Consider the following 26056-nt stretch of genomic DNA (forward strand, 5'->3'; position numbering starts at 1 on the left):
GGGGAGAAACGGAAGATGCTGAAAGCCACGCTGGGACCACCGCTTATCCCTTCTGGGAAAAACTAGCTCTTCACACGACACATGGAAATAAATTTCGGATGAATTAGGGCTTAAAAGGGAAGAGCAGAGCTTTGTAACTTTTAGATATGGGAAAATATTTAATAGCTTAGGGTTTGACAAGATGTTTCAGACGAGAAAAACACATCAAAAAGACAAATGCACTTGAAGATATTAACACTTTCAAATTCTGCACGCCAATAGCTACCACTAGCAGGCCAGCCACGTAAGCAATGCACAATCAAGAAAATTATCCACACCCAAGCAGAAAATGGGCAAAGAACATGAAGAGGCAGTTCACAGAATAAAAACCCAAATGGCCAGTAAACTTTTCAAAAGATCCCGCCTAGTTAATAATCAGGGAAGTGCAAGTGGAGACAAAGAGACTCCACTTCAGACCCAGCCCAAAGGCGAAGACCACCACTCTGTTCTTGCCTGGCTTGGAGGAGAGGGAAGGGGCTGGCAGGCCGGGCGACACGGGCACCACTGCTTTTGCAAGAATGGGGCTGGACCTCCAGCCGATCATACAGCGGAGCCTGAAATCCTGTAACTGCACCACCCAGGAGTGTTTTCTGGACAAATTTCTGCACCTGCACACAGGAAGTGATGTGGGGAGGCCACTTTGCCAATGATGGTGCTGCGGGGGCGCACCTGGCGCCCGTAAAACCATCACACCGCCACCGCTCAGCCCCTGCCCGTGTTTACCTCCCAGGAGGCAGGCTTGGGGGGAGGCACCAGCTGCTGTGTTTTCATCTTGAGAAAGAGCCCCTTGGCAGGACACACAGTGGTCAGGCGCCCCTCTTCTGTCCTCGGTGTTGAGCGACTTAAGACATGCTTAATCTGTCCTCGGTTGATTCCACGCTCTAGGGCTGCGAGGAGCCTCAGGACACACGGGGCTCTGTGGACCCCACCTACTGACCAGGGAGTGGGGGCCAGACCCGCTGACCCCTGGGCTTCGGAGCCCAGACTGGGCTGTTTATGGACACTTCCGTGTCCAGGTGTGCAGTTTGTGTGATTCCATGTCTCTACATCCAGGTACGTGTGCACCGGCAGGCATGTGTATGTGGCCCCGCACGGGTATATACGTGTGCGTGTCTCTGCCTGTGTCCCTTCGTACGTGCAGGTGTCTGTGTCTGTACGTGTCTGAGTGGTGTGTCTGTACAGGATGGAGTGCACACGTGTGGACTCGCCCCATGTCCTGCCCTGTTTGCACGCATGTGGTGCACGAGGCAGCCACTCCCGCCGGTCAGGTGCCTCGCCGGCCTCGCCCCAGCTCGCGGGTGCTGAGGGACGGGGCTGATACCGCAAGGACGCGGTCGCCTGAAGGGCTTGATGGGGGGGGACAGACTAATGGCCTAAGGGCCGCAGCCGTTACAGTGACCAAGGCTGTGTATCGTGTGCTGCCAGTCAGTGGGGGTGGGGGGCACGGGGGGCACCGTGTGGAGAAATGTGAAGGTGGGTGGGGTGCTATGCTGCCACCCTACAGGCATGTCCCCAGGCGTGGGGAGACTGTGTCCAGAAGCCTGCATGGAAACCCACACACACAGCTGCTGGCACACACACGTGGGGGTGGAGACCCAGCCCCACGTGCCTGCACCTCACGTGCCTGCACGCGTTAGGCCCATGGAAAGCCCTGGCGTCAGCAGAGGCCCAGGAGCCGGGTGTACCTGGGGTCAGGGGTCAGAGGCGGGCAGTCCCTGAGGAGCCTGTGGGGTGGGCAGAGGCTGACCAGCCTGTGGCCCAGTCCCAGGGTAACGGGCCTGCGTGGCCTTGGGGGCCATGGGTCACAGGATGCTCGCCCAGGCCCCTGGGGCCGCGTCCGGCCTGTGCTCCCACCCCTCCCAGGCTGGGAAAGGCATGGTTCTGGGTAGGCCCCTGTCCTGGAGACACTCGCCAAGCCTCTCCACGGCTCGGCCTTTCCCACGGTCTTCACCGCCCAGGGAGCGTTACCTGCAGGCAGGAAGTGCAGCGGCAGAGCCATTCGTGGTCAGCCGCTGGCTACCGTGAGCGCTCAGGACGCCGTGTGAGCACAGCGGGATGCCAGCTGCAGCCGCAACAGGAAACACATGGGCCCCTTTCAGTCCCAGGGCGTCCCCTTCGGTGGCCGAGGGGCACTCCGCCTCCTCCCCTCTGGCACCGGAGCTACGCCCTAGCCTGGAAGGCCTGGTGAGCCACCAGGGCCGCAGGGACAGGCGCCCACCGCCACGAGCCTCCCGAGCCGGCAAACACCCTCCTCGGCCGCCAGGGTCCCGCCTCCGAGTCCAGGGAGACGCGGCCCCACGAGCCTCGCACGCGAGCACGGGACCGGGACGGCGTTAGCTTCTCCATGGAGCCTTTATTGCGTTCCCTGGGGAGACCTGCTACCCCAGCGACACCTCCGGACCTGCAGGGCTGCTCGCTGTGGCCGCGGCCCCAAGGCCCGGGCAGGGAGAACGGCTGTGGTCACGGGCGCCCGGCCTCGGGGGCGCCCGGGTAGAACTGCCTGACGAGCTCCCGCTTGTTCACCTTGCCCATCTGGTTCCGAGGAATCTCCTCCACCAGCAGGAGCTCCGAGGGCACCGCGTACGGGGCTAGGACGCCTCTGCAGAGACAAGAAGGGCCTGAGCGTGGCGCTGGGGGAGCAGGCCGCACCTCCCCAGCGGGCCGGGGTGTGGCCTCCGCCACCAAGACGCCACACTGTCCGAGGCCCTACTGGTCCCTCTTTCCCACAGGGGAGAAGGTGAGCCTCATTCAGGTCAGGCCTGCCGAGACCCTGGTCCCAACCCTGCCGCCCACTCAGTGTGGCTCTGGCTAGACTGTGGCCGCGGGAGGTGGGTGGGCACCCCGCAGACCCCTGGGTGCCCTGACCATGTGCTCAGGCTGGCGCCGCCCCTCGCAAACGGGGGGAGGAGCCTGTCTGGGTCCAGGAGCCGGCCTGTACCCCCCCCCCCCACCCCTGCAGGGCGGTTGGCAGAGAAATCACCACGTCTCCATTCAGCAGCCGGTGCCCGCGAGTAAATGCAGGGCGCGTGGCCTTGGGCCATCTGCCCACAGACAGCGAGAACCACCACCTCAGGGCCGCCCTGTTCCTGGAACACGGCCGCCCGGCCCCCCGACTTCCCTCTGCCCGCCAGCCATAAGCGCATCGGGTGTGGCCACGAGGACCAGGTCACAAAGCGCGAACTAAAAGAAAACCCGCTGGCCTGGAATCCCAGGAAGCTGGAGTCCCCAGCAGCACCCGGCTCCAGGCGCTTCATCCTTAACCCACCTGGCGAGGCTGGGAAGAACACGGATCCTCACGGACACGGGTCGGGTTCTGAGCCCGCTGAGCCGCAGGGAAATGCCCTGGCTTTTCTTTGACGGCCACCCCTAGGGCACGTGGGTGTCCGAGGCCCGGGAGTGAACCTGGGTCCTCGCAGGTGCCTCGGGTTTTGTTTTGTTTTTTTTCTCTTTTTGCCTTTTCTTGGGCCGCTCCCGTGGCATATGGAGGTTCCCAGGCTGGGCGTCGAATCAGAGCTGCAGCCGCCGGCCTACACCACAGCCACAGCCACGCAGGATCCAAGCCGCGCCTGTGACCCACACCACAGCTCACGGCAATGCTGGATCCTTAACCCACGGAGCAAGGCCAAGGATCAAACCCACAACCTCATGGTTCCTAGTTGGATTCGTTAACCACTGCGCCACGACGGGAACTCCGCCTCGGGTTCTTAACAGGAACAGAGCAAGGGTTTAAGTGAAGCCGCAGAGCTGACCCGCGAACTCTCGGCGCCTCTGAAACCGCAGCATCCCCTGTGACTCTGCAATCCCAGGGGAGTTGACCTGCCCGGCAGTGCAGCCCTGACAAACAGGGTTCCTGCTGTTCGGGAAGTCTCCCTCCTTCAGCACCAAGGAGAAGGGGGACGCAGGTCCAGCCGGGGTGCAGGGAGCGGGGCGAGGCAGGAGGGGCCTCTCAGACCCAAAGGAACCTGGAGATGTTCCCATCGGCTCCTCTCTCAGCCGCTGCGGGTCAGAGCGCCACCCTCGTCCTGTCCAGCCCCCGACAAGCACAGAGGTTCAGGCCGGGCCCTGGGACCGGGGACCAAGGACGGGCAGGAGGGCCTCTGGGGGAGGTTCAGGGTGAGGGGAGTTCAAGCCACCAAAGACGCAAAGAGGACGTGAGGGTGGCGGAGTCTGTGGCCAGAGCCCCAAAGGCAGGAGCCTGTGTTCAGAGCAGGCGCTGGGAGCATCGAGGACATGGCGGGGGCACCCCAGCTTGCTCAGCCCACATCAGGATCACGCTGCTCTGGACCTTCCCCAACAGGGTCCGTCTACACCGGGGACAGGACGCACTCGCTCAGCGCGGGACCCGTCACCTCGGAACCAGCCTCTGAGACACACGCAACCCCTGGTTCCTCTGTTGCTGGTGGCCCTTGGGTGTAGGTGTGACTGGGCCCCACACCTGCACCTGCTGTCACCATGCAGCTCCCCCAGGGCCCTCCGTGGAGCTGCAGTTCCACAGAGACCACGAAGCCAACCTCAGGCCCCCTCCCCGGCCCTGCCCGCCCAGGCACACCTGGCCCACTCTTTGAGCTCCCTGTGGGACAGTGAGTGTCCCTCTTGAAGGGTCACCACTGCCGTGACCCGCTGGCCCCACGTCATGTCTGGAACTCCGATCACAGCCACGTCTGTGGAGGAAGAAGAGGGTGAGGTCTCCAAACAGTCCGCTGCGGTCTGGTGTGCAGGAAACGCCAGGGGCGGGGGGGACACGGGACACGGTGGCTCTGAGGGCCAGGGTGGCCCCTGGCTCCAGTCCTGCCCAGGGCGCTCGGGCGGAGGCTGGCCCCGAGCACACCTCCGCCCCTAAGCACGGGGTTCCCGCCGGCAAGGGCTGTGGGCTTGGACGGCAGTGTCGGCCGGCTACTCACCCGTGATGCTGGGGTGACCCAGCAGGAGCCGCTCCACCTCCAGAGCGCTGACCTTGTAGCCGCCGCTCTTGATGATGTCCACAGACGTGCGGCCGCGGATCCAGTAGCTGCTGTCCCTGAACACGGCCGTGTCACCTGAGGAGAGGCCCCGGTCAGCGGGCCGCGCCCGGCCGCGGCTCAGCGTGGGTCGGGTGCACACGCCTGGGGGCGCTGCCCGCCCCTCACGGGTGGCTTCCCCTGGGCGAGCATCCGCACCTTTCTGGGACGAGGCGGCAAGGACCGCCTCGGATGCCTGGTGTCTGACCCCACACGATGCCGACGCCAGAAGCCCCCTGGCCGTGTCCCTGTGCAGGGCCAGTGTCCCACGGGGACAGGGAGGTCCTTCGGTGACCCCGTGCCCTTCCCGCGTTTCCCAGGAGAACTGGGGCTTCCACCGCAGAGCCCTGGTGTGGGCGGCAGTGCGGCCCCTCCGACGGGGCTCAGGAGCCTCACAGTGTCAGGCGGGGGTCTGGCAGGAGGAAGGGACCCCCGCCCCACACTCAGTGCTGCTTCCCCACCTCCTCCTCCTGGACGCCAGGCCTAGCGGGAGCCCTGCCCAGCTGAGGACCCACGAGGTCCCGCCAGCCCGAGCCCGGGGTGGGGGTGGGCGGGACGAGGCCGGGGGGCATCGTGGACGGCGGGCTGAGTGTGAGCGGGCCTCCCCGCCTGTGTGTCCCTGGGAGCGGTGCACGCGGGGAGGCCCCCCCTGGGCTCTGAGAGCCGCGCTGACGCCCCGCCTGCCCCGCGCGCCGTGCTCCACGAGGGACGGGAGCCGGCCTAAGTCGTACATATTTCATGACCCCTCGCGACGCCCAGGCAGGAGGCGCCATCCATCACCTCGCGCTCCTGGCGACCCGCGTGGCGCAGGCGCCCCAGCCTGTTAGACAAGACGGATGGCTGTGCGGTTTACGACGCAGCGGGAGCCCAGCTTCTGCAGGTACGGCAGGCTCTCCCGCGCTGGCAGAAGCAGGAGGAAGGGAGCCGTCAAGGTCCCAGGACAGCCTGAGCGACGGCCACGGGCTAGCAGGGAAGAACGCAGGCCTGGAGCGACAGGCGGGCCCCGGGGACTGGACGCTGTCTGTCCCCATCCCACGAGGCCCGCCACGGCCGCGTTCCCATTCCTGCTGTCAGCCCTGGCTCCGGCCAGGCTCCCCCCAGGCTAGGGGGCTGTCCGGGCTCCCGACTGCTTCCCATCACTGAACACCAGCCCCTGAATCAGGCGATGCATGGCCCCAGCCCGGCCCGTCTGGTCGCCACTGCCGGGGTGCCCTGGTGCTCAGGCCCCTACCGGGGCTTCCAGATCCGGCTCCCACTGCCTCCACCTGCAGCCCTGCCCTGGGCTCCCCCCCCCCCCCACCGTCCTTGTTCTGCCAGGGCCGCCCCACCCCTGCCCAGAGCAAAGCCAGCGTGGCCGCTGGGCCCCAGTCCGCATCGCCTGTGGGGCAGCAGCTAAGCCAGGGTGAGAGGCCGCCCACCACGGCTGCAGCCCCTGCCTGGCAGGGGCCCTGCCCCTCGAGGGGACACCCCCAACCCCAACCCCCTCCTGGCTCTCCGTCTGCCCGCCCCACTCCCTGCCGTGTGCAGAGCAGCCAGCTCCTCGGGCCACCCCGTCAGCGGGGGCAGAGCTCCCGTCTGGACCCGCAGGAGGCACTCCACCCCCCCAACACAGCTCCCCACCCATGCGTCCGACCCTGCTTCCTGCCAGCAGCTTCCCAGGGCGCCCTGCCACGGTGCCGCCACCTCAGAGCCCCGAGTGTCAGCCTCGTGGGACTGTTTGCCGATTCAGTGGAAGGAGTGTGTTTCCACGTTAGTCCCTTTCACCATCGGGCAGGGAACCATTCCGTGTCCACGGCCGCCGGCACTTCTCCCGAGATCTGCCTGTGGCCTTGTTCCTGCTGGGATCGGCTGGGCTCAGGGACCCGCTCCTGCGCCCACCCCCACCCCCCGCCGCGTCGCCAGGGCTGCAAAGTCCGGCCACGGGTGTGGAGGCCACGGCAGGGCTCCCCTGTCGCTCTGCTGCAGATCTTTTTTGTCTTAGAAAAAGAGGCTTCAGCGTTTTTCTCTGAAGATAAGAGGATGTGCTCACTGCGGAAGAAAAGAGCGGGAGCGAGCTCAGCCCGAAGGCCCTCCGCTAACGGCCAGGGCTCCTACAGTCCTCGCCCCGTCACCGCGTGGCTTCTGCGGCAGTCACCGCCGCCTCCTACCATCGAGCTGTGTGAGGCGGCCCCAGAGTGAGTCACAGGCTCGTGTCTCCTCGGGTGCCAGTACCAGCCTCCACGTGCCGAGGGCGGGAGCTCTGCCCCGGCCCAGGGCCCCACCTCTCCTGCGTCCCCATTTCTGCGTCTTCACGTGTATCTTTAGCTCCATCTCCAGCAGCAGGAAAGCCCTGGGTCCTGAGCTGGGTCCTGGCATCTCCATCTCCCTGCCCAGGGCTGGCTGGCACCAGGGGGTGGGTGGGTGTGTGTAACGTTCTCGCCAGGCCTGGTGTGCTCAGGTGGAACAAGGCTGGTGTCGCCAGTGTTGGGGGTGGGGGCTCCTGGTGGGACAGCTTTGATGCCCTCCCTGAGCAGCCGCAGGGCCTCGGGGCTAATGGAGCTCCCTGTGCTGGAGAACCAGGCTCCGTGCAGGTGAGCGGGCGGGAGGGGCCGGTGTGGAAGCGGGTGGCCTCTCTCCTCTGTCCAGTCGGGGGAGGCCCTTGGGGCGACCCGGCGGACACAGTCCTTCTCCCAGTCGGGCCCGAATCTGGGCGGCAGGAGAGGCTGGCCGGGGAAAGGGTTAAGTTTAATTCCTCCTGATTTCTATTTAATATCATGCTCTCCCGTCGGAGCGGCAGCTGTGAGCTGATTGCGGGCACTCATTATGCAGCCTGTATCGCTAATGGCCTGTGACAAAGGCACGCGGCTTCCAGGCCTCACCCCCGAGAGCCAATTAAACACACATACTCCCTTCCTGTTTGCTGCGCATTACAATGAAATTAAACTGAATTTCGAAATCATTTTCTCCTAAAGACATCTCTTTACAATAATTAATGCATGCTATTCCTTTCAGCTGAAATATTCATCAAGACCAGTGGCTGCAACGCTTTAACTGCCAGCCCCGCGTGCAGCGAATCCGCTCTCGGCAAATCCACGGGGTTTGGGTTCCTGCGTTTTTGAAGAAGAAAAACTGCAGCTTTTTAACAGAGTTTAAAAATAAAAGACGGCGACCAGAAAGCGAGTGAGATTTTCAGATCAGGACGTTTGGAAGGAGGATTACGAGAGGGACACCCCCAAAACGCAAAATCAGCTCAAAAGTAATCCGGTTAAACCCGCATTTGAAGGACAATCACAGGTTTGCGCCACCGGGTCAGCAAAGGGAAAGCAGGGCCGCGGGAACACGGTGGCCCGGGCTCCCAGGGCCTCTGCTCCGGGGCAGAAAGGGAGCCCCTCGGGGTCTCCCCGGAGGACCCTTCGCCTGCCCTCCCCCCTTGGGCCCCCGGCACCCCGACTTCTGGGGCGTCTGCAGTGCACCCCATCGCTCGGTGCCCTGGGGCCCCCCATTCCCAGGCACCGTCCCCCCAGGGCGCCCCTCAGCAGTGCTCCCGCAGAACCTGCAAGAAGGGACGTTTGTCATGATGAGGCCAGCACGTGATGACAGGTATCCGGGCCTTTCTTTTTGGAAAACACTGCTTTGAGGTGACCATGAAATAACACGCGGGCAGCACGGAAGCTTTAGAAGCTCAGACGGGCAGTAAGAAAAGGGCAAACTGCCCAGAAGCCCAGCTTCTCGATGGGGACCCGGGGTGCTCACAACGGTGAGTCTGTCCCCAGAGCTGCGTGTGGTCCGCGCCGACGGGGGTGAGAGGACGCCCACGTGCGGGCCCTCTGCCTGCCCACGCCCGGCCCCGGGCACCGGCTATACTCCCTGCTCTGGCAGAGGACACGGAGGGCAGACTTGAGGGCAGGACGCCCTGGGCCCCCCTCCTACCTGTTTTGAACCAGCCATCCGAGGTGAAGGCGCTTCTCGTTTCTTCTGGCTGGTCCCAGTACTCCCGGAACACGGACGGCCCCCTGACCAGCAGCTCCCCCTCCTTCTCCTCGAACCCCGGGGTCACCTGCGGGGCAGAGAGGTGTGTGTCAGAGCGTGCCCCTCCCGCCTTCCTCGCACCCCCTCCCACACACTCCTCTGAAGCCAGGTACCGGGGTGGGAATGTGCAGCCGCCACAGCTGGCTGCCTCCCGCGCCACCGCGTCACCTGGCACAGCCCTGTCCGCAGGGCCTGGCTGGCACCTGGCCGGGTTCCAGTGTCTGTCCACTTCTAAAAGCCATGCTCCACGCAACTCCGTTTGCAGGGTATGTCTTGGGCAAATAGTGGGCACAGGAGGAGTGGGCAGCTGCCCACACCTGCCGCGGCTGCGAGAGGGGCTCAGAGTGGGCAGCACCTGCTGCAGAGCCTCCCGGGGTCACTGCCACACCTGGTGCCACCTGGGAACCCATACCATCCCGGGAAGCAGGTGGCCTGTGTCTCTCTGCCAGGACCGCAGCAAGGGCGGGAAGGGGGCTGGGATTTACAGGACACGGAGCCGGGAAAGAGCCGGGGAGGGGCGGCCGGCGCTGTGGTCCTGAGTTCGCAAGTACCTGTGAGCCAAGAGATCGGGCGCCCCCTGCAGGCCGGCGTCGCCTGCCAGCGCCCTCGCGGGATGAACTCTGAAACAGGCTGGCAAACCAGCCGAGGTGTCTGTCCGGGGCCTGGACTGGAAGGTGAACCCGCCCAAGGGGCACAGAGGCGGAGGGCGAGGACGGCCATCCCCGCAGCAGCAGCTCCGCCGCCCCGCCTCTCACACGGCGTCTCCTGCCCGAGGGGCTGGGCTCCTGCCCTCAGCCGGCTCAGAGGTGCTTGTTTTTCAACAGACTTCATCTGAATTTCACCCATTTTTCCACCGCTGTCCTTTATGTGCCCACTGCCCAGGGAAGCTTAGCCACAGGGGCGGGGGTTGGGGGGGCACACCTACAGGGCAAAGGCTGTGAAAATAAACTGACATGGAAACCAGCCCCAGAGATGGCAGGTTGAAACTTGCAGATTTAAGCCAACTGGATAAAAGCAAAATAACAAATACTAACATTCTCCACTGGACGTCAACCAGATCCAGAGTCTCGTGATACGATACTCAAAACGTCCAGAACACAATACAAAATTACTGAGCACACGAGAAGCCAAAGAAACGTCCACCGCTGTGTAACGAGGCCGCCAGTGCAGGACCACATCAGATGGCACAGATGCTGGGGGCGGGGGCCGAGGGACACTAGAGCACACCTTGTCCACACGCTGCAACCAAGAAGAGCAGCCCGGAGGACGGGAGACTGTAACATCTCAGAAGAGAAATAAAGACATAAGACAGAACCAAACAGGAAGTCCCGTCGTGGCGCAGTGGTTAACGAATCCGACTAGGACCCATGAGGTCACGGGTTCGACCCCTGGCCTTGCTTAGTGGGTTAAGGATCCAGTGTTGCCGTGAGCTGTGGTGCGGGTCGCAGACGCGGCTCAGATCCCGTGTTGCTGTGGCTGGGGTGTAGCCTGGCAGCTACAGCTCCGATTCGACCCCCAGCCTGCGAACCTCCACATGCCACAGCTGCGGCTCTAAAAAGACAAAAAAAAAAACCCCCCAAAACCCAGCAGAACCAAACGGAGAGTTTAGAAGTGAAAAACGCAGTTACACACAGAAGGAACACCTGCTGGGTGAGCTCAACAGCAACGCGGAGAGGACGGGGAGAGCCGGCCTGGCTGTTACGAGCCCCTGAGCAGGTTAAGGGCCGCACATTCTACCCCCGGCCTCACGCAGTGGGTCACGGACCTGGCGTTCCTGTGGCGTAGGTCCCAGATGCAGCTCGGATCTGGCGTTGCTGTGACTGTGGTGTAGGCTGCAGCTGCAGCTCTGATTTGACCCCTAACCCAGGAACTTCCACATGCCACACGTGTGGCCCCCCCAAAAGAAAACAGATTGAAAAAAGGGGAAGAGCCTGAGGACTTCCAGAGAAATCGACAGGAACCCATCATCTGAACAAGGACGAAAAGCTGCTGGAAAACTAGACAGAGTCTCAGGAGCCTGGAGCCACACCGCAAGGGCGACCATTCACACGGCCGGATTCCCAGACGGGGAGAAACTACGGGCAGAGAGCTACCTGATGAAATTTGGTTTAGAACCCTGCGCGTTTGGTGGAGACAAAATGGACAGATTCAAGAAGCTCCGGGAGCCTCAAACAGGACGAGCCCAAAGGAGCAGAGGCCCAGGCCTGTGACAGTGCAGCCGCTGAAAACCGAAGAGCAGAGCAGCCGCAGAGAGGCCGAGCGTCGCGCGGAGGCCACAAGACGACTGACTTCTCAGCAGGAACCACGAGGCCAGAAACGAGGAAGAGGCTTCTACGAGCACCCACCGAGGTAACCGCCGTGCGGAATTCCAAAGCCCGCGACGAGAACGCCCAGGGATGACAGCAAATGAGGCACATGCTCAGGGGAGGGCGAAAGACGAGGGTTCCTTGCCAGCAGATCTGACCGACAGTGTTCTTCAGCCAGAGCGCAAATGACGCCTGCAAACGCCGGGAAGACTGACAGCAAAGGAAGGACAAGAGAACTGGTAAACGCCTAGTCGAGTAAAATCCGTTCTTCTTTTCCTCGTGAGTTCTCTAAGATATTTTTTTTTGGTCTTTTTGCCATTTCTTCGGCCGCTCCAGCGGCATATGGAGGTTCCCAGGCTAGGGGTCGAATCGGAGCTGTAGCCACTGGCCTACGCCAGAGCCACAGCAACGCGGGATCCGAGCCGCGTCTGCAACCTACACCACAGCTCAAGGCAACGCCGTATTGTTAACCCACTGAGCAAGGCCAGGGATCGAACCCCCAACCTCATGGTTCCTAGTCGGATTCGTTAACCACTGCGCCACGATGGGAACTCCTCTAAAATATTTTTGATCACTGAGAGCGAAAATTGTAACGCTGCCCCATGGAGGGTACCACACACGGAGGTGTTACCACTAGCACAGAGAGCAGAGGCCAAAGTGACCCACACAGGGCCAAGACCCTTTGCTTCCTCGGGCTGCCGCCAGGTTCCCGACCCTCCTTCGAAGGCCGTCGGTGCACTTCCTGCACAATCCAGTTTTAAAAAGAACTCTGCTCGGTTCCTCTAGCAGGAGCCCCCATCCTGGTACCGGACCCCCTCACGTGTGACCGGGCCCCCTGTCCCCCCACCACCTCCCAGGCAATGTCTGATCACCCGCCTGCCCTCGGCAAAGACCCCGTCAGGTCAGCGCAGCCAGAGCCCCTCGGTCCCGACGCCTCCTCTTGGTGCCTCCCACCCAGGGACCCCACCTGCCCCTTGGTGATGAACCCAGCGGCCAACACTGTCCCTCCTCCTAGCCCCACCGCAGGGGCCCTGCACCCCTCACGACAGGCCTCAAGTGGAGCGAGCCCTCATCTCCAGCAAAGGTTTAGCGTGATGACTAAACCCTTCTCGGACAACGGAAGGAGTTCCACGTTCTTCTGGAAGTGTCAGAAAGTGGAGTCTGGGCAGGCTGCAAAAGCGAAGTACGTATTTGGTAGTCGCTACAACCACCACGACAAAACCACGCAAAACCCACGTGCAAAACCTCAGTGTCTGTGTATGTGTGACTGGGTCACTTTGCTGTACAGCAGAAATTGGCACAACACCGCAAAGCAACTATAATAAAAAAAAGAAAAGGAAAAACTCTGCACGTTAAAATGGAATTACTGAAACAACAGCAGCACAACACAAACCCTGAGAGGGCAGCAAAAGGAGGCCCGGCGACGAGAAACCGAGTGACAGCACAGTGAACGAGTAACGGACGGGAGGTTTAAATTCAAGCACATCAAGAGTCACATGACATGCACGCGCTGTAGACGTGCCACGTGGAAGGTAAAAGACACTGTCCGAGCGGATTAAAGGACACCCACGATCCAACGACGTGGTGTCCGTAAGAAACTCGCTTCAAACACAGTTACAAGGCACAAGGTCGGTTAGGAGCAAAGGGACGGAAAACAGACGCCACGCAAACATCAATCAAAACCAAACCAAGTGGCTGGGAAGGCGGCAAACAAATCAGCCTAACAGGAGGACACCTGGGCAGCCTCAGGCGATAAACCCACCTCGCCAGGAAGACAGCGCAGCGAGGAATGCGCATTATTCCCCCGCAACGGACTTCCGCACCTGGCAACCGAAAGAGCCGCCAGAACCCCGGTGGCGGGGCCGCGGGAGATCAGAGCCCCTGCCCCGGCCCCGACCGCGCGCCTTCGCCCAACCCGGCGGATGGCACCCTCGGCTCGGCTCTGCTCTGCCAGGGACCACATTCCGGGCCCGAAACACACCTCGGCCGACGCAGAGGATCGGAAATACCACCAAGCCTGCTTTCCGACGGGGGCGGAATCATACTAACCCAAACATCGCCAAGTTCTTGGAAGATCAACTCAGGCTTGACCTATGCGTGGATGAAAAAATCTTGAAATCAGAAAATACTTGGAACTGCGTGAAAAAAGACAACATATCAGAATTCCAGGGGTAAAAACGCCAAAGCAACACGTAGAGGGACGTCTGCGTCCCTGAGAGCACATGTTGGGAAAGAGGAAACGTCCCCAGTTAACAACCTAAAGGCTTATTTACGCCCAGAAACCCGAAAAAGAGACACGCAAGACAACAGCAAGCAGAAAAAGAAGATAAAACCTGAAACCAATTAACACTGAAAAGAGAAAGGCCATAAAGAAAATTCAATGACTCCAAAACTGGACCCTGTGAAAAAAGATTAAAAATAGATCATCTTCTAGCAAGACTTACGGAGAAAAAGACAGAACTTGCCAGTAAGAGGCGCGGGAAGGGTGTCCCTCGAGATTCTGCAGACGTGACAAGGCTCACGAGCGCGTCTTGTGAAAAAACATGCACGTAGATTGTTCAGTTCCTCAAAAAGCATCATCTGCCCAAACTCACCCGAGGTGGAAGAGACGGCCTGAGCAGCTGCACAACGAGTGAAGACACTGAATTCATAGTTAGAACATTCCAGAAGAGACCCCTCCAGGCCCAGGCGGCCTCAGTGACTATCCTACAAAGTACGTGGTGCATCACCTCCAGACATCGCCTCCAGAGACAGGAGGGACAAGACCACTTCTATTTCATCCAGCTTCATCTCTGTCTTTTTAGGGCCACACCCACGGCACACGGAGGTTCCCGGGCGAGGGGTCGAATTGAAACTGCAGCGATGGCCGACACCACAGCCACAGCCACTCGGAGTCCGAGCAGCATCTGCGACACACACCACAGGTCACGGCAACGCGGGATCCTGAACCCACTTGAGCGAGGCCAGGGTTCGAACCTGTGCCCTCACGGAGGCTCGTCAGATTCGTTTCCGCTGAGCCATGACTGGAGCTCCCCAGCTAATTTTATGATGCCAGTATCACTTTGATACCCAAATCATGACAGAAGAACAAGAAGAGGAAACTAGAGCCCTGAGTCCCTCATGAACACAGGTGCAAAATCCTTCACAAGGACTTGCCAGCACGGCCGAGGAAGCCCGCGACCCCCGGACCTCGCCCACGAGGAACACCCCGGTGAGCCCTGCAGGCGGAAAGAAAGCCCGCTGGTCAGCACCTTGGACCTGTGCAGAGGAACAAGGCCTCAGCGACAGGGATCGTAGCCAGCACGACTAACAACGGGCGGAAGGTGGACCTTCTCTTTTCTATGAGATTCAAGTCACCGACACCTCCGAAAACTTGCTAGCGTAAAAGCTAGTATGACGAACTCTGGTTTGTAACTGCAAGTCCTGTTTTCTACATAGCGTAGGAGACGAATGCTTCTAGAAGAAGTAACTTAGGCTGTGGACCCACCATGTATAAAGATACAACTGTGTGGAGCTCCCTGGTCGCCTAGTGGGTCAGGAGCCAACACTGTCACTGCGGGGGCTCAGACCACTGCTGTGCCATGGGTTTGATCCCTGGCCTGGAACTTGTGCACACGCCACAGGCGTGGCCAAAACCAGAGGTGATCTTGTGACACGTGACATCAACAACTGAAAGCGGTGGAGCAGAGCTGCAAAGCAGCAGAGGTTCTGAATGTTATTAAAGTTACGCTGGGGGCCCGGGCAACAGAAATAAGGGCAAAATAAACCAACGGGACCCAATCAAACTAACAAGCTTCTGCACAGCAAAGGAAACCAAAAAGGAAACAAAAAGACAACTTACCGAATGGGAGAAAATCGTTTGAAATGATGCAACGGACAAGGGCGTAATCTCTAGAATATACAACTCAGCGGCAGAGAAGCAAACAACCCAATGGAAAATGGGCAAAGGACCTGAATAGACATTTCTCCAAGGAAGATGTACAGATGGCCAACAAGCATGTGAAAAAATGCTCCACATCCCTGATTAAGCAAATCAAAACTACCGTGAGATACCAGCTCACACCAGTCAGAAAGGCCATCATTAAAAAGTCCACAAACAACAAGCGCTGGAGGGGGTGTGGAGAAAAGGAAACCCTCCTGCACTGCTGGTGGGAATGGAAGCTGGTACAGCCACTATGGAGAACAGTATGGAGGTACCTTAGAAATCTATACATAGAACTTCCATATGACCCAGCAACCCCACTCTTGGGCATCTATCCGGACAAAACTTTCCTTAAAAAAGACACATGCGCCCGCACATTCACTGCAGCTCTATTCACAAGAGCCAAGACATGGGAACAATGTGAATGTCCATGGACGGATGACTGGATGAGGAAGACGTGGTACACGTACACAATGGAATACTACTCAGCCATAAAAAAGAACAAAACAATGCCATTTGCAGCCACATGGATGGAACTAGAGACTCTCATGCTGAGTGAAGTAAGTCAGAAAGAGAAAGACAAATACCACATGATATTACTTATATCTGGAATCTAACATACGGCACAAATGAACCTTTGCACAGAAAAGAAACTCATCAACTTGGAGAACAGACTTGTGGTCGCCAAGGAGGAGGGGGAGGGAGTGGGGTGGTTGGGGAGCTTGGGGTTAATAGGTAACAAACGATTGCCTTTGGAATGGTTTAGCCATGAGATCCTGCTGTGTAGCCCTGGGAACTATGCTTAGTCACTTATGATGGAGCCTGATAATGGGAGAAAATAGAATGTGTACATGTGTGTGTGACTGGGTCACCGTGCGGTACAGTAGGAAAAAACTGTATTGGGGAAACACCTATTAAAAATAGTAATAAAAGTGGAGTTCCCGTCATGGCGCAGTGGTTAACGAATCCGACTAGGAACCATGAGGTTTTGGGTTCAGTCCCTGCCCTTGCTCAGTGGGTTAAGGATCCGGCGTTGCCATGAGCTGTGGTGTAGGTTGCAGACATGGTTCGGATCCTGCGTTGCTGTGGCTCTGGTGTAGGCCAGTGGCTACAGCTCCGATTCGACCCCTAGCCTGGGAACCTACATATGCCGCGGAAGCGGCCCAAGAAATAACAAAAAGACAAAAAAAAAAAAAAAAAAGTAATAAAAGTGATTATGACCCTTTAAAAGATAAAATAAAGTAAAAAAGGGGGGAGATATTCTCCAATCATAAACCACAACAGAAAAGAATATAAAACAGGGAGTTCCCGTCGTGGCTCAGTGGTTAACGAATCCAACTACGAACCAAGAGGTTGCGGGATCGACCCCTGGCCTCGCTCAGTGGGTTAAATTCGGCGATGCCGTGAGCTGTGGTGTAGGTCGCAGAGGCGGCTCGGATCCCCCATTGCTGTGGCTCTGGCGGAGGCCGGTGGCTACACCTCCAATTCGACCCCTAGCCTGGGAACCAAGAGAGCAGCCCTAGAAAAGACAAAAAGAGCACACACACACACAAAAAGACTATAAACCAAAATATGTGTGTGTGTACATATATGTAAATGCAAAAAAAAAAAAAAAAAAAAGAAAAGAAAGAAAAAGTTACGCTGGGGGCGTTCCCCATGTGGCGCAGCGGAAACGAATCCGACTAGTATCCATGAACGTGCGGGTTCAATCCCTGGCCTCAGAGGGTAGGTGGAGGTCGCAGATGCGGCTTGGATCCTGCATTGCTGTGGCGCAGGCTGGCAGCTGTAGCTCTGATTTGACCCCTAGCCTGGGAACCTCCATAAGCCACAGATGCAGCCCTAAAAACCAAAAAATAAAAAAATAAAGCTAGGAGTTCCCACTGAGGCACAGCAGAAATGAATCCGACTAGTATTCACGAGGTTGCGGGTTCCATCCCTGGCCTTGCTCAGTGGGTTGGGGATCCGGCATTGCCGTGAGCCGCGGTATAGGCTGCAGATGTGGCTCAGATCCCACGTTGCTGTGGCTGTGGTGCAGGCGGGCAGCTGTAGCTCCAATCGGACCCCTAGCCTGGGACCCTCCATATGCCACGCGTGCAGCCCTTAAAAGCAAAATAATAATAATAATGTTATGTTGGTATAAATTCAAATTAATGTTAAAATTTTAGAATGTTAAATATAATCCTCACGGCAACCGCAAAGAAAGTAGCTCAAATAAATACATAAAAGGAAAAGAGAAAGGAATCTCACTACAAAAGAATTAAATACAAACGTGAGACGGGAAATTAGGGACCAAAAAACTCCGCGGCACACAGAGGACCACCAACCCCCGACAGCGCGTGACGGGCCCACCGTCGTCAGCAATCAGCTTAAACGCGAACGGGTCTCCCGCCACAAGACAGAGGCTGGACGAGAGAGTGGACGAAGGCTCCGGCTGCAGCCACAGCCGACCCGCCAACAGCATGAGGGTCACCGCCCGGCCCCCGCCCAGCTGCACACCTGCAGGTGACGTCACAGCCGCGCTCCGCCCCCGCGCCCCACAGTCTGGATTCAGCCAACCATGGACGGGGTGGGCCTGTTTACTGAGCAAAACCCGCGTGTACGTGGACCTGTGCAAACCCCCAGCGTTCAAAGGTCAGCTGTACATCCTGCCGACAAGAAACCCATCTGAGCTCAGACACACAGGTGGCGGGAGAGGGAAAGAGGAAAAAAGACACTCCACGTAAACGCACGACCCAAACAGAGCAGGTGGCTGCACCAACGTCAGAAAAAACAGACCTTAAATCAAAAAAGGTTACAGGACAGCACAGAGGACACTATGTGAGAAGAAAAGGTTTGATACGTCAAGAGGATTATAACAACTGTAAGCTTTCACACACCTACTGACAGGCCCAAAAAAACGTACGAAGCACAAAACTGACAGAACGGCAGGGAGAAATGAGCAGACCTGAATCCCAGCCCACCTGACAGGCACAGCCCCGTCTTGAGGCTCCCCCAGCTCTGGGTGCCCTCGAGAGACCGCTCGTCACGGTCACTCCTCTGTCTCAGGTCAGGCACTCCGGGCATCACAAGACACCACCCACGTTCACATCACCGGGACTCCCTCTCCCGACCACACCCACCGCGTGGTCACTCAGACGCCGGCACCCCACTCCGTGCTGTGGGCATTCCAGCTCCCGCAGCCTGTGCACCCTCTCTGTGTCCCCATCACGCTGGGCCCACGGCCAAGGGCATGCTGACCGCTCGTGAGTGGGTCTGCGTGGTGCAGGGAGGCAGGGACCAGAGCTTATCAAGGCAGGAGGGTTTCGTGCCCACCCGAGCACTGAGCCCTACATCTCTGCTTTCCCGCGGCAAGAGAAGACGAGGTGAACTGGATGAAGCAAAGAGATGTGAACTGTACTGGACTCGCTGGATTCTGAACTGCGCTTGCGGCACACGAAGCTCCCAGGCTAGGGGTCCCATCGGAGCTGAGCCGCGGCCGCAGCCCCCACCACGGCCACAGCGATGTCAGCTCCGAGCCGTGTCTGCGACCCACACCACTGCTCCCAGCCCTGCTGGGCCCCTGACCCACTGAGCGAGGCCAGGGATCAAAGCCGCGTCCTCACGGGTCCAAGTGGGTCTGTCTGCGCTGAGCCGCGACGGGAGCTCCGCATCTCCTCGTTGTGTTCATTCCGACGAGCGTCTCTGACGTGAGGCTGTCTCAGCACAGACGGTGACTTGGATTTGGTGACAAGGCTGACCCCGTCCACAGGTGTTGCACCCCCCCCCCACCAGTGACACCCTGAGCAGCCCCCCAGCACGGGAGCTGCCGGCTGCGTGGCCAGAGAGTCGCGGAGTCGGGGCTTCTGGAACCAACTCAACTCCTTCGCTAAACCCTGTCGAGACGCCCACCCGCAGCTCAGTCCCATTCAACACCCACCGCCGCTCTCGGGTCGTCTAACGCTCCAGCTCCCATCGCTGGTTCCGGAGCAGAAAGACGGACACACCCACCCGCCAGGGAGTCTCTGGTCTGCGGAAAATGAGGACCCGGTAACGAAGACATGTCCCCATCTTCTTTATGCCAAAGACAAGGCATGTTTTCCTTTCTTCGGGGAGGGGGGGAGGGAGCCCCCAGTTCAGCGTTGCACACACGCGCACACACACCCTGCACACCTCGCAGGGGCCCCCGCTCAGCAGACACAACCGGGGCCCTTAAGGCCAGTTCAGCGTTGGCGGCTGATGTCTGGGGATCTGAGACCAGGATCTGAGGTGCAGTCAAGGGTGGAGCCGAGCCGGGAAGGGGAGCGGCTGTGGCTCAGCCCTGGGCCCGCGGGAGCCGACCGGGACCGGGCCCGCGTGGAGAGAGGACCCGAGGCCTGAGCCAGCGCGTGACCAGAGGCAGGGTCTTTGCCTCAAATCCCTCGCCTGCGTCACGAGGCCAGCACCCCGCAGACTTCCGCTGTGATGCCGCAGAGCCATGCACGTGCTCACTACGTCACAGGGCTGGGGGGCCATGTGGGGGACCCAGCTGATCCTGAGGGCACTAAGGTGCAGGAGGCAGGGCATGCACCCAGAACCCGGGCACCTTCAGCCACACCTGCCATCCACCCTGCAGTGAAAAGCCTGGGCCATCTTCACAGGGGACCGTGTTTGGGCCTGTATCCACACCTGCCACGCACACCCCGAGTTCAAGGGTCACCCGTCACAGGGCGGCCAGGGCCGCACCCAAAAGCTGCTGGGGCGAGAACATCGTCCTGCATCGGGAAGCACGAATCCCACCTTCAAGCGCAGCAGGCCGGGCCCGTTTGGCACCGAGTCTGTTGCCTGAGGACCTGCCAGCAACAGCCGCCTTTTCTCCCTCAGCGGCAGGAGCTGCGCAAAGTCCCGGGTGGAACCGCAACACAAGCTCCAAGGAGGTGCGGGAGCCCGGGCGGCAGGGCCGAGGCTGCGGGGGAGGAGTCGGGACTCAGGGCAGAGCCCGTCCCCGAAGGTCCAGGCCCCTGTCCTGCTTCGACCCACACGCAGCCTGGACCAAGCCGGACGCGTCACCAGGAAGGACAGAGCCAAGGGAGGCGGCGGCTCCCGGGCCTTGCTCCCACGTGGGGGCGGACAAGAGGCCCTGGTGGCACCTCAGGGGTGGCCCCGCCTTTCCAGGTGGAGAGTCCCCACGCACGTCCTACTTCTCCCATCAGGCTCGTGGACCCACACACCCCAACACCCCAAGAGGCAGGGGTGTGGGCGGATGACAGTCAGCTGCTGGTCTGAACTGAGTGCCTTTTTGGGGACAGCGCCCTGCCCCCCATCACAAGGCAGAGTGTGTCCAGACCGCCAGGGCTCCTGAGCCGCGGTCGGCAGCCGCGACAGAGGGCAGTGAGGGGAGGATGGAGCAGGAGACGAGAGAGGATGACGTGGGTGGCAGCCGGGAGCACAGGCGGCCGCGGAGCAGAGCAGCCCTGAGTGGCCGCCCGAGGGACGCCTGCCCCGTGACAGGTTTGAAGGGGAAGGCGGGAAGCGGGCTCCAGCCCACCCCGCGCCCCGGTGGGGCCTGCGTCCTCCAGACGAGCGGACTCTGTGTGAAGGCCAGGTCGCCTGTGTGTGACACGCAGCGCTGCCGCCCACCCCATGATGCACCCAGCTCTGCTGCTGTTGCCGTTTGCTGTCCTGTAAGCGAGCGACTGGACGCCACCGGTGCGGAGAGACCACGCGATGCAGGGGCGCGCTTGCAGGTGGGAACCAGCTGGGAGGCCTCGGCGTGAACGGGGCCGCAGCCAGAGGAGAGACGCGCCACACGTGGGGCCGCACAGGAGCCAGCAGCCAGAGCACACCTCCAATACGGAACCACCCCAACGGGACAAGGCACCAGCTGTGGTGGGGAGGCCACCGCTCTTCCAGCTCCCATCGGGCCAAAGGAAGCGCAGGCCTCAGGGAGCGCTGAGAGCAGACGGCTGAGCGCCCCCCGCTGTGGCCAGAGACCGCCCCGCAGGGGCCGGACAGCTGCACACCCAGGACACGGACGGGGCCCCGCAGCAGGAGCCCAGACCTGCGCTGCCAGATCCTCAACCCGCTGAGCGAGGGCAGGGATGGAACCTGCGTCCTCATGGATCCTCGTCAGATTTGCTTCCACCGCGCCACACCGGGAACCCCACAAACCTCAGTTTACAGGCTCAGCAAATTTGCTGCAAGGAGCCATCGCAGGGCTGGGGCCCGGCCACCCTGTGAGCGTCGGTGCCGAGTAGGGGTCAGGGGCCTGCCAGCACAGGATTCCCAAGCTAATGCCAAGGCCAAGGCCCTCTGTATAACTCGGGCTGTCCCCGCCAAGGCGACCACGACGCACCTCAGAGCCACGGGAGGATGGAGCCGGGGAGGGGCCTGGCTGCCCCACTGCTGGGCCTGGCTCCCCTCGGCACGATGGCCACACAGCGGGCCACGCCCGAAACGCCAGCAGTGCCCTGAGTCATGGCCAGCCAGCGTCCCCCTGCGGTGGGGACTCCACCTCTGCGACCGGCCTGCTGTGAGGTCCTGCCAGCAAGAACACGGGGCTCACCTCAGTGTCCCTCTCGTTTCCTTCCGCATGGACGATACAGGGGCAGCCGTCCTTCTGCAGGTTTCCCGAGACAATCCGCACCTCAACGCCGGGCAGCGGGGTGCCCACGGAGCCTGCAGGGCGGGGACACGGGCGAAGAGACGGTCGGCTGGGTTCTGAGGCTGGGCAGCCCACCCCGACGTGCCCGGATCCCACACCACCCACGAAAGACGATGGCGCGCCCACGGCACCTGCGCGCACAGAGCCATCCCGCGCTTACGTCACGTGCGCACACGGGGCCACCCCACCTGACGTCACGTGCGCACAGAGAGCGAGGCCCCAGGAAGGAGGGCACAGCCTCAGCAGGACATGCTGGGCAGCACCCAGTGCTCCCAATGCCCCAGAGAGCCTTCAGGTCACCTGCGGAGGGCCCCCCAGCGCCCAGAGCAGGATACAGGGGCTCTTCCGCTTCACACCAGTGCCTGGCCGGAGGCTTGGGGCACAGATGGCCGCAGTTTGCCCCTTCGAGAGACTGGAGTGGGCCTGTGCAGAGCAGGTCCAAGAGGAACGGCCGGCAGAGGGAGGGCGGGTCCTCGGGTCCTCAAGGCAGGGGTGAGGCCCCGGCACCCTGGCTGGCTTAACAGGGTCCTGCACTTCGCTAGCGTGTGCGGTGGGCAGCTTACAGATTTTGAACCTGCCAAGGTGAGGGCAGGCGGGGCCGGCGCAGAGTCCATGCGGCCACTGTCATAAACCACCGCGGTGAGGCAGAGGTGCCAGGACCAGAGACCCAGAGTCAGAGGAGTCCCTTCAAGGTTTCAGGCCCTTTATTTTAACCCCTGGCCTCAATGCGGATTTGTCAGAGGGCAGCAGCCTCCACAAGCCGCTTGACGGTCTGGGAGCCACACTCTTGAAGAGGCCTGTGACGCGGCCTCGTTCTGCTGCAGTGGTGCCGCCCTGTCCTCCCCCGGCTTTCCGTCTGAGGGCTGAGGGCCCGCCACCGCCTCTTCCTCTCCTCCTGCCCAACCTCCTCCTCTCTGCTTCCAGAGTTTACAGACCAGAGTGAAATGCACATAAGATAAAATTAATCTTGACGCGTACGATTCCGGGGCCTTTAGCACACTCACGACGCTGTGCAGCCAACACCCCCGTCTAGTTCCAGAACGTCCCATCAGCCCCAAAGGAAACTGTCCCCTCCGCAGCCACCACCCGCCCACCTCTGCCAACTGCTAACCCACTCTGCTTGCGGACTTGGCCCCTGGACATTCTGTACAAAAGGAGCAGCACGTGGGCATCTCTGCGGTCACCCGAGACCGGAAGAGGGGCGCTTGCCCTCGGTGTGCAGGGCAAGTGCAGGCACGACGAGACGACCAGAGAGGAGGCGCCTGGGCCGTGAGCCGGGTCTGAGCTGGACCTTTCCGCAGGCTCTGCAGGACCCTGGGCCAGGGCTGGCCGCCGCCCCAGCGCGCAGGAGGCAGTGCGCAGGGGACCTCAGGGGCATTGGTTTTCTAGGTAAAACGGCCCCTTAGCTCGGGACCTGCCGTCTGCACTGCTTCTCCCTGGACCCAGCATCTGATGAGGCCCGGCCGGGCATCTTGGAGAGTCTTCCAAGGTCTTTAGATGCCTCACGATGGCTTGCATTTTATGGCCAAACTGCAGCAGCTGCCTTGGCTTTAGCCCTCAGTGACTCCAGTGTGTGGTCAGGATTTTGACATTAGCACGTGTAGCAGCCACAGGACGAAACACTTAAGGGGGGACGCGGGCAGTAAAGTGCGAGCGAGAAGGGCCACGCGTCAGGACATCTGACGGGCTGTGCGGCCCAGCCACCCCCCGCCCCGCTGGGCTGACAGCCCTCCTTCCTGTGTTCCGAGGCCGTCGGCAGGTTTCCTGCTGCCGTGGACCCAGCCGTTGCCTTCGGAGACTGGCTGGGGAACGTCGGGCAGCTGCCAGAGGCCCTCGACTGCACCTGGGCAAGCGGGCACTGCGCACTTCGTCGGGGCCGCCCCACGGACTGTCTGCAGAGCCTGAAGCAGAACCCAGCGCCGCCTCCTCCCTTTCCGTCCGAACTCTTGTCCCAGCAACGGTGGGACGGCGACGCCTCCGGAAACGTGAGCCCTCCCAAGCCAGGCAGGACCGTGCAGGCCACTAGGTCCAGAAGCCCCGTGTCCCCCGCTTCTTGTTTGTAGAAGAGACTTTAGTCTCAGACTCTTAGGCCTCCCTGAAGCTCCAGAGAGCAGACGAAGTCAATACCGAGCCGGGAGGTGAGGGGCTCGGGCACAAAGGAAAAGCACGGAAGCCGGAAGAGGGATGAGACCTCAGCACGAACCAGAGCCCCAGCTCCTCCAGGGCGCACACAGCCAGCCCAGCACTGCCCTGCATCGTCCTGAGGACCCAAGGCCCCCCCGGGGCACGGCGGGTGGGGGGGACCACAGGCTGAGGCCCCAGAGCAGCGGGAAGTGGAAGGTCAGTGACCGGGCTTCCTGAGAGACCACCCTGTCACCAAGCGCGAGCCAGTCCGTGAGATGCAGCCCCTCCCAGAGCCTCCAGGGAGTCGGGGTCTTCCGAGCACGGGCTTCCTGCGCTCCTCGGCGCCTGCAGAAAAGCGCTGCCCTTCCCTTTCCCGCCACCCAGTGGGGGCTGGGGGACTGGCCTCCCCAAGGAAGCAGGCAGAGGCCCCATCCAGGAGGATGGCACCCTGCCATGGCCTCAGGGCAGGGGAGGCATGCGGCCGGCCCACCCTGCCTCTCAGTGCCACAGGCCTGCCTGTCACAGGGTGTGTCCCGGTTACCCGAGACTTCTGTCCAACTCGGCTGTAACCTGAGGGCTCCCTGGGAACGCCCCCACCAACCTGGCTTCGGTCATTTGCTAGAATGGCTCTCAGAGCCCCGGAAGAGAGACCGCTTTCTAGAACACCAGCTCATCACGAAGGCTACGACTTGGGACCAGCCAGGTGGAAGAGGCACCCCTGGTATGTTGGGGGGCGTGGGGGGCCCTGAACTTGCACTCTCTCTAGTCTCCAGGCACATCACACCCCCAGCACCAAACCCCCACCTCACTAGCCTTGTTTTGGGTTTTTATGGAGGTTTTATGACGCTGGCACAGTTGACTAAATCACCAGCCGTTGGCAACTGGTTCAACCTCCAGCTCCTCTCCCACCCTGAGGTGGTCAGGGCGCCCCGCTCTGTTCTGTGAGGCCTTCCCCTCCCCCATCGGAACTGAAATACACTGTTACAATTCCAATGAAATCACGAACTGAATCTTCTCTTTTTTTTTTTTTGGTCTCTTTGCCTTTTCTGGGGCCGCTTCTGCGGCATAGGGAGGCTCCCAGGCTAGGGGTCTAATCAGAGCTGTAGCCACCAGCCTACACCACAGCCACAGCAACGCGGGATCCGAGCCACGTCTGCAACCTACACCACAGCTCACGGCAACGCTGAATCCTTAATCTACTGAGCAAGGCCAGGGATGGAACCTGCAACCTCATGGTTCCTAGTCGGATTCGTTAAGCACTGCGCCACGACGGGAACTCCCCAAACTGAATCTTTTTTTTTTTTTTTTTTTTTTGTCTTTTTTGCTATTTCTTGGGCCACTACCGCGGCATATGGAGGTTCCCAGGCCAGGGGTCCAATCGGAGCTGTAGCCACCGGCCTACACCAGAGCCACAGCAACGCAGGATCCGAGCCACGTCTGCAACCTACACCACAGCTCACAGCAACGCCGGATCGTTAACCCACTGAGCAAGGGCAGGGACGGAACCCGCAACCTCATGGTTCCTGGTCGGATTCGTTAAGCACTGCACCACGACGGGAACTCCCGAACCGAATCTTAATTGCAGCATGACACAACACTGGAGTTAAAACCTCCATGCAGACAGACTTAGGATTTGCCAAAGTGAGGTCTACACAGAGCAGACACTGCTGACAGGGCGGGCAGGTGCTCAGAGCCCAACCACCTCCCCCAAAGGCTCACCCCACACCCCCACATCCCACACCAAGCTGGCGGGGCAGAGAGGGTCAACAAGCAGCACCTGCCCTCGTATATACGCAGATGCAAACCCCCCCTACACTCACGTGACACAGCCTCCCACAGCACGTGCACGCGGCCCCTCCCACACCACTGGAGGAGGGCTCTCTGGCATCCCCTTGGCAAGAGCAGCCACTGGGAAGAACTGATTTCCAAGAGCTGTCAGGTCTGTCCGTGGGACCCAGACGCTGTCTGTCTGGGTCCCACGGGTCCCCCCTGCCCAGGAGCACCAGGCCACCTTGCCACTCGGTCCAAGAGATAAAAGGTG

General features: G+C 60.6%; 1 protein-coding gene across 8 annotated transcripts in view; it reads right to left on the reverse strand.

Moving 5' to 3' along the window:
* The window catches only part of ACSF3 (acyl-CoA synthetase family member 3), a 45600-nt gene continuing 19766 nt past the window's right edge, over nucleotides 223-26056 (reverse strand). For 2 of the 8 annotated variants that reach the window (XM_021093626.1, XM_021093625.1), the window contains exons 6-11: nucleotides 21793-21905; nucleotides 11390-11560; nucleotides 8946-9072; nucleotides 4941-5075; nucleotides 4589-4700; nucleotides 223-2638 (exon numbers count right to left, since the gene is read on the reverse strand). In XM_021093626.1, coding sequence (XP_020949285.1) covers nucleotides 2500-2638; nucleotides 4589-4700; nucleotides 4941-5075; nucleotides 8946-9072; nucleotides 11390-11560; nucleotides 21793-21905 — 797 coding nt within the window. In that variant the 3' untranslated portion in view covers nucleotides 223-2499. Of the gene's footprint in view, nucleotides 2639-3304; nucleotides 4701-4940; nucleotides 5076-6375; nucleotides 7065-8945; nucleotides 9073-11389; nucleotides 11561-21792; nucleotides 21906-26056 lie in introns of those variants that run through there. The other 6 variants (XM_021093630.1, XM_021093628.1, XR_002344432.1 and 3 more) reach the window with 5 other exon arrangements.

The sequence above is a fragment of the Sus scrofa genome, chromosome 6 (assembly GCF_000003025.6).
Source record: "Sus scrofa isolate TJ Tabasco breed Duroc chromosome 6, Sscrofa11.1, whole genome shotgun sequence".
Taxonomy (NCBI): domain Eukaryota; kingdom Metazoa; phylum Chordata; class Mammalia; order Artiodactyla; family Suidae; genus Sus; species Sus scrofa.